General features: G+C 24.6%; 2 protein-coding genes across 5 annotated transcripts; one reads left to right on the top strand and one right to left on the bottom strand.

The window, feature by feature from the left end:
• Positions 1 to 891: 891 nt before the first annotated feature.
• LOC126895065 (uncharacterized) lies at positions 892 to 2,552 on the bottom strand. 4 transcript variants are annotated; one of them, XM_050666536.1, is made up of 3 exons: positions 2,176 to 2,193; positions 1,487 to 1,922; positions 892 to 1,252 (listed from the first exon to the last, which is right to left on the bottom strand). In XM_050666536.1, exon 2 carries the CDS (start codon positions 1,913 to 1,915, stop codon positions 1,505 to 1,507), a length of 411 nt encoding a protein of 136 aa, XP_050522493.1. In that variant the 5' UTR covers positions 1,916 to 1,922; positions 2,176 to 2,193; the 3' UTR covers positions 892 to 1,252; positions 1,487 to 1,504. The 4 variants fall into 4 exon arrangements, 2 of the variants coding, with proteins under 2 accessions (XP_050522493.1, XP_050522491.1); XR_007701584.1 differs by lacking the exon at positions 2,176 to 2,193 and adding an exon at positions 2,232 to 2,552 and having other exon boundaries at positions 894 to 1,252; XR_007701585.1 differs by lacking the exon at positions 2,176 to 2,193 and adding an exon at positions 2,232 to 2,551 and having other exon boundaries at positions 895 to 1,252; positions 1,497 to 1,922.
• A 157-nt stretch (positions 2,553 to 2,709) lies between these two features.
• Positions 2,710 to 7,157, top strand: LOC126895058 (SH2B adapter protein 2). Its single transcript, XM_050666524.1, has 8 exons — positions 2,710 to 3,300; positions 3,365 to 3,632; positions 5,536 to 5,640; positions 5,707 to 5,822; positions 5,888 to 6,003; positions 6,074 to 6,255; positions 6,320 to 6,610; positions 6,685 to 7,157. Exons 1-8 carry the CDS (start codon positions 3,056 to 3,058, stop codon positions 6,814 to 6,816), a joined length of 1,455 nt encoding a protein of 484 aa, XP_050522481.1. The 5' UTR covers positions 2,710 to 3,055; the 3' UTR covers positions 6,817 to 7,157.
• The last annotated feature ends 1,255 nt before the right edge of the window (positions 7,158 to 8,412 follow it).

Raw genomic sequence — 8,412 nt, 5'->3', positions numbered from 1 at the left:
TTCTCAGCTTCGCATCGAAGTTAAAAAGAAAATAGTGATATCCTTCATTTACAGTCATATACTTTTTAAACTTATCTCTTCAATTATTCAATGAAAGCAATAAGTTAATATGTAACACTTTAGCCATCCATTTAAATTACCACTCTTAATCATATCGTAAATTTGGATCAACCAAGACTATTAGAGAGATTATTTGACCCTTCTATAAAAAATAAAATTGTCCTCTCTATATTAAACGCCGCAATAGGTTTGGACCTATACTATAAACCATTTAACATTAAATTTCCGTCACTAAAATATTAATATGATAATATGAAAGTCAAAAACTTTTTTACTCTTAATACTTATTCTTACTAATAATAGGTAAAAATAAGTTTTCAAAGCCTCGTGAAAATTTTCCCTCGAATATGTTGAAATTAAAAATTTGCCTGTTATTTTATTTCTAAGTTTTCCTTCTTAGAATAAAATGTTCGTTATAAATGGGTTTATGAAGACATATTTTAGTAATTAGATTGTTTACAAATATCAAATAGTATTGCGACTACGCCTATCTTACAACCAAGTCGCACCTAAAATACATTAAAATATTTTTTAGTCTATGATTTTTATTTTAGAATTTTATATTTAATTATGTAATTATAGTTTGTCCTAATATGAGACCTGTGAGGTATAAACCCCCACAAATAAACTGTCTTTTAGTGAAAACTGAACGAGACTAAGCAATGTGGTAAAGAAGCTATTATCTAAATCAATGATTAACAATAGAAATCTTAGGCACCAAGATCAGTGCATAAGGGAATTGAATGAACTGCCAATAATATTTTACTATCAAGTTATATTTTCCTCATAATAATATAATAAATACATAACTTATAGTTAATAATATTATCACCATTGTACAAAAAGTAGACAAGTGATTTTATTTATTTTTTAAAACTTATTTAATAACAAGTATAAATTCTTAAATAAATTTATTAATAAAATTAATTTTATATTTAGAATTGTCGAAACACAAGCAATTGTAAAAAAAAAAAATTTTCATATAGTTATTTGGCACGACTAAAAAGAAGTATATATACAACAAATTTATTAATAAATATTAAATTTTTTCTGGCTCTTGAAATTTGTTCTTTTTGAAACCATTAGTTATTTTGGAGAGCATCTACTTCTTCATTTAACATAAAATTAGCTTATAATGACAATTTTTTCAAACCATGTTCATATAACACTGAATTCTTTACAATCTTAGCAACTGAAAAATTGTTTTCTATTATTATACTTATAGTTTAGACATTTATCTCCAAATGTAAAGTTCATAATTTTTTTTAGAAAAAAATGTTTGTTTCTTTATGCAAGTTTTACAATATCAAGATAATTAAAACCAAAATAAATCTATAAAATTGTATAGAACACAGACTAGTTTTATACTAATTTTTATTTTGTTTATTTTTATAAATTAAAAAATATATATATAATTAATGAGTACTTGTCATTACATATATAATTATGTATATGTTCCATAAAAGTCATTATCACTTAGTGGTTCACAAGTTACAACATTTGTTTTAGATTTTAAAGCAACACATTTATTTGAGGCATTTTTAGAAATGTCATGCCTATTACTCATATTCGATGATTCAAAACCTAATGGTTTCTGAACAAATTGAATGGATTGCACTTGTTGATTATTAATTAAAGCATCAGAGTATCCTCGGCTGTACATTGCTTTCAATATAGGATCTTGCAATAACATTGGTAATGGTTGGTTTTGTACATCATTTACACTCCATCCAGCAGATTTAACAATGGGTGATGGTGACCCTAGTAATAAATTATGCATTTCATTGATATCTTTCACTGTTTTGTTTAATCTATCAGTTAAATCTTTGGCCAAATAAGGATCTAAAGATGACATACTGTAACTATAAAATTTTTTAAAAATTAGAATTCAATGAGTAGTATTGCTTATTAATAGATACAGTATGGTATCATCTACCATTTCATTTCTACTGAGCTGATACTAATGGTTTTCAAATGGGAAATTCGAAAAGAACTTAATCAATATACATATTTTATTTATAAAAAATACTTTATTCTCAAAGTATAGAAAGTAGTGTTTGTGTGAAAGCGCATAAATACATGCAACTAAAAGAAACTATCATATCAGTCACTAACTTGGCTTATTAAGTCCACATAAAGAAAAAAACTTTTTAATTATGTAAACTACCTACTTGATAATGATATTGAGATATTAAGTCTGTATAAAAATAATTTTTTCTGCAATAGTTTCTAAATGTGTAAGATTATAATTTTTTATTAATAACATATGGGTATGTTATAAGTACACATAAATAGTATTTTATACTGATGTAAAAAAAATGTTTAACTGTTACTTAACGTTTTTTAGATGTTATATAATAAATGTATTAAATAAATTATTAATATTAGAAATAGTGCTCCTAAATAATCGTTTAAAATGTTTCAAACTTTAGAATACAGCCTATTATAACATTTAAAATGCTTCTAATTATTTTAACACGTTTTTAGAAAAAGCTAACAAAAAAAAGCGATTAAGCATTTAACATAATATTGTAAACACATGTATATTTTTAATTTCTTGTTATCATTAATACGTTTTCATATGGATCGATACATTATGCGTCTTCAAGACTGTGATAGTTGTGTTAATTTATCTACTGATATTTGATAATGGAATAAAATTTAAAAACACTCACGTTGTTTACATGCTCTGAATATTAAGTGAAATAAAATTTATAAAAGTGATACTAGTTAAAAATTACTGTAGATTAATACATTAAAAACAATTTTTTTTTTTTAATCGTACAATTTAATACTACATATTAGTTGGTTATTTAATTTTTAGAGATTATTTTACTTTTTTACCTAACTCTTGATAAAAATAAATATGTGTAATATTGAGATACGAAAAAAATACGATTAATTTGAACTGAATAAAAAATATTAACTTAATTTTTATAATTATATGTGAACTTAGAACGTTTTTGTAAAATATGAAATTGTAGTTTTATAAAAAATGAATCATGCTAATAATTGGACAGAAACGTGTGATGAACAAGCCCGAATTAGTGCAGAGCAGTTAGTTTCAACGTTTTCAACTCAGCCGTCATCTCGACAAGAAGTCTTGGGACATTTTATTAAATCATTTGCTACTCATTTCAAACGAGAATGTGATAGGTATAACTGGCCAGACAATGATTCTGGTAACAGCGATTCTGATACAGAATCAATGGCAACTGTCAAGAAAAAGCCATTTTTCAGGTATATTGCACTAAAATATTTAAAAAATACATAAGTTCATGATTTAAAATAGGATTTATTGCAGACGTATGTCATTTAGAGCTTTAAGACCCCTTTTTCATAAGCAACACTCAGATGAAGTAGAATTAGATGCAGCATCTATTGTATCACAGAGACCGATGAAATGTAAAAAGAAACTAGCAAAAATAGTTGTAGAATGTCGTAAGGAAGGAATAGTAAATTACAGATTAGGTGAAACAATTGATGGCGGTGAACCAAAATGGGAAAAAGCAAGACTTGCTCTAGTTAAAAGTACAGATGGCTACACTTTAGAATTTTATTCTCCTCCCAAAGTATGTACAAATAATCATTAAGTATATTCTACTAATAAACTATTTTTTCGCCATTAAATCACAAATATTATCATTTAACTTATTCCCATTGATATTTCTAAAGATTCATCTAAATTTTTTTTATAATGAATTGTTTGAATTAATTAAATAAAATTAATATTAAAGATTACAGGCAGTTCCAAAATTCTTTTTTTTATATATCAAGAATAAATTACTTAATTTATATTTCGAAAACTACAATGCATAAGTAACTTCTTTCATTTAGTTGAGAACTAGAACTTTAGTATGTATAAATAGGTAGGTATATGACTACAGTAAAGGTATATGTGTTAATTTTTGATACACTGTATTAAACAAGCTTTACTGTTCTCTCTGCAACAAATATTAGCTTATATGAAAAAATGTTGCTATGAATTATAATTATATATCTAATATAAAAATTTAATATATTAATATAATATAAAAAAAATAATAATAATAATCGCGTATGAAATATAGATATAATATTTGATGTCCAACAATAAAATCTTTGTTGATAGATTTTATTTAAATACTTCCAATAGATATATTTTTAATTTGGTAACTTTGAAAAGTATAAAAATATGATATTTAATATATTGATTGGAGTCTTTTATAGTTATAATGATCAATTAAACATTCTTTTATTTCCTAAACTTATCATGCAAAAGATGGTTCTTGGCTAAGCCAATGATAGTTGAGACGGGTCTTTTATATGACATATTTTTTTTAGCTCCAATGAAAAGCTGAGAAGGTATTAATTTTACTATAATGTGTTTTTTTTTTTTGTGTGTCCACTTTTTCTTAGCTCTCACCAAATTGATTTCTTTCAACAATCGTCAAAAAATCACAAATCGTATCTAGTTGAAGACATTACCCTCAAAAATTGAAAAAATTACAAATTTAAAAATTGCTAGTTTTTGAAATTTTTTCAATTTTTTTTTCTTAAAACTGCCATAACTTTTTAAAAAATGACCAAATCAATATAATTTTTTTTTTTAATCTAACCCTTTATCTGCCCACAGGAGGGATTCAAAATAACGTTTTCACAAAAAATTAACTCTTAAAAGTGTTCAGGAAATACTGACACTTTTATATATATCTTAAATTAAAGCTTATGTAATGTACTTTATTATGGAAAAAAAAAAAATTTTGAACTTTTTTTTGTCTTTATGTTGAAAATAGATACCGAATGCTATTTTTTAACAAAAATTTTTTATGAGAAATAATATTTATATCCCTTTTTTATTCGACATAATTTGTCATAATCAGGATATTAATAAGGAAATAGCAGATCATATAGCTTTTGGAATAATCCACCAATTTTTTAAAATTAAAAACTTTCTAAAGATTTGCATCGAAGCTTTTTTTTTTATAGTGATTTTAATCACTGTCAGATGTCATTATACTTGATCCAACTATGCCATGTCATCACTGTACCGCGACCCCCCTGTGCTGGGTTTTTTTTAAATCAGTTTTTAACCAAAATCGCAAACAAATCGACTTTATTTTGTTATATTAATTTATAGATATAAGTTTCATATGGCATAATTCTGTGTATTTTTAAATTTGTATGAAATTTAAATTCAATCCACTTATTTAAGAAATTTTACAAGTCATAAAATTAAAAAATGAGTTTTCAAATACAAGTTATTTTTTGTAGATAGATTATACATCATTTTTTAATTATTTGAAAGAAAAAGTAAAAATTACTTAATAACATTTTTATTTTGAGAACATACCTTTTGAGAACCTTGATTCGTGCAATTTAAACATGATTAATCAATCTTAATTCAACATTTATGTTCACTATATTAAAAAAAATATATTATTTGACTTGCATCATTTTAATAAGTAGTTCATATCTTATACCAATTCATTATAGTCTTTAAAACCAAAACATGGAGTGTTCTGTTTTCTTATACAAGATGCTAGAGAAACCAAAGAAATTGAAATGCCTGAACGATATGCTAATACTTTTGTTTTGAAGGTAATTTTTTTTATGCTAATACATATTTTTACATATTATTTTATAATGATTTTAAATATTTTATAGGATGAAAATAATATTGAATATATAATTGATGCATTAAATCCTGAAGAAATGCGCCAATGGTTAGCAACAATTAAATATTGTATGCGTAAACGAGATGGTTTACATGATGATATAAGGTAGTCGATCCATTTTTATTTTTATGTTTGATTAAATGCACACTCATTGTATTTTTATTTTACAGTATTATAGGAAGCATTGATGGTATATTAGATACATCAGTTACCCATTCAAATGATCACATCTTAAACTCTTCTTATAATTCAAATAATAATTTAGATATTGCAAATTCAGATGTTGGTAAGGAAAATTTAAAAGTTAATTTAATTTTTTAATTTTATCTTTCTACTTAATTTTTAATTTATTATAGAAAATGATATATCAGTATCTTTACGCCTGTATCCATGGTTTCACGGGATGCTTGCTCGATCAGATGCAACAAACTTAGTGTCACATCTTGGTACTGATGGTCATGGCATGTTTCTAGTGAGGCAGTCTGAAACCCGAAAGGGTGAATATGTGTTAACATTTAATTTCAAAGGAAAACCAAAAGTATATTTTAAATATATTTAGATTTAATGTACTCATTGATTTGATATTTTTGTATTTTTAACAGCATTTGCGTATGACATTGAATGATCAGGGACATTGTCGTGTTCAACATCTTTCATTCTCTAGTATACAAGATATGCTTGAACACTTCCAGACCCATTTAATACCTCTAGAAAATGGGGGTCCTGGTGATGTTACTCTTAGAGATTATATATTAAATACACCAATTAAGTATGGAGTCATACCTTCTAATAGTAATATCAATTATATTGTAATAACTCGAGATCCAAATGCTCCACCATCTCAAAATACTGAACATGGATTGCGACCTTCTGCACCACAATTATACCGAGAAGTAAGAAACTCAAACTCAACAAGTGTTAATTTTATTACTTTTATGTATAATAAATTGTTTATTTTGTGATCTAGTTTAAAACAATGTTGGCGCCCATTAGAACAAAGACGAAAGATTTACAAACTGAATTTACCAATCGTTTAACACCAGAACCTGGAGTCGGTAATATAGTCAGAGCAGTAAATAACCAGTATACTTTAAGATAGTCCTATTACTTAATGGTTTATAAATTTCAGTATTATAAGTAATTTTATAATTATTATTATTATTATTATAGTCTTCTTAATTTATTATTGAAATGGTTTAATCTTTTTTTGTGTTGTGTGTTCTTGCCTTATAGTGTATATTACAGTACTAAATACCTATTTACTAATAGTTAATGACTTAAAACTTTATACTATTTATATGATTCAATTAAACTCTAAATGTGTGTTATTGACCTTTTTTCGTGAAAATTATAGATTAAAAAAGTGTATCTTTGTATAAATATAAAATGTTAAAGGAAATACTATGTTTAGTATAAATTTATCATGATACATTGTTTATATATGTGTATACAATATTAGAAAAATGTATGCAGAATTTTTGTGTTAAAGAAAAGGTTACAATTGTTTATTTAAAATTTATAAAATAAAAATATAATTTTAAATAAAATATATATTGTGTAATATGTTTTAATCTCACAATTTTCTACATTTCTTACCAATTATCATAATATTAATCTAGATTATTTTCAAATAAAAAATATTATTACTATCCTCTCAGTTAAGGTGTAATGTGTTGTTTATTTTTATAAAAAGTTATTTGTAATATTTTATTTTATTTATGTTTATTTAATTTAACTAAAAGACTAATAACAAATTTGGATAATAATTTATAATTTGAGTTATTGAATATAGTAAATGACTAAACATCCTAAATAAGAACATTTTCCATTTATAAATAATTATTTTTAATATAATTTTTAGTGTTGGACAAAAATATTGATAGTTTGTTATGTAATAGTGAATTTGGAGAGAAGGTCCATGGCATCTGAACCCCTGACAACGTTTTTTATACATTATATAATATGTAGATTAAAAATCTTAAAGTACATATAATAAAAATTGATCACTTGTAGCTAATATTACTTAAAATTATAACTATTAAAAATATTATTAATTTAAAACTAAAAAATATTAAACTTAAAAAGCAACAAAAAATTACTGAAAAATCGCGGATACTTATTTCGGAAATAATGTTACCATTATCAACGCTAAACACATACTGACTGTATGTGTCAGTATATGTTTAGCAACCCCACTGTGCTGGGTATTTTTTAATCGAACCATTTCCCTTTATACAGGGGTGGTTCAAAACTTAAAATTCGTATAAAAAATAGAATTTTTTCAGGTTATTTTTAATTAAAATATATTTATTGATTATTCATACGTAATATAATAATCAAACATACGTATTTGTAAAATTATAAATATAAAAATTAATGAGACATTTACATCGAAGCGCTTTTTATGTTAATCACTGACAGATATCATCTATACTTGTCCCAACTATGTCGCGACCTATACTATTATTATAATTAATTTTATAAGTTTTAATTTTGTATAGGTTTAAAGAATGCAGACGTTCCGGAACATTTTCAAAAACTAAATTGAAAAAAAAATATTTACTTGCAAAAATGTCTATAGAGATATTTGTACGAGTGTGGTAATGAATACCGAAATAAAATTGTGTACTTTAAAGCCCGCGAACTCAAACGCATCAAATTTGCATACACATAACGCCGTCTGAGAACATTTTTA

This window comes from Daktulosphaira vitifoliae, unplaced genomic scaffold (genome assembly GCF_025091365.1).
Source record: "Daktulosphaira vitifoliae isolate Bord-2020 unplaced genomic scaffold, ASM2509136v1 Scaffold_1, whole genome shotgun sequence".
Lineage (NCBI taxonomy): Eukaryota > Metazoa > Arthropoda > Insecta > Hemiptera > Phylloxeridae > Daktulosphaira > Daktulosphaira vitifoliae.
Note: the sequence above shows the minus strand (reverse complement) of the source record. Positions and strands in the feature narration are given on the sequence as shown.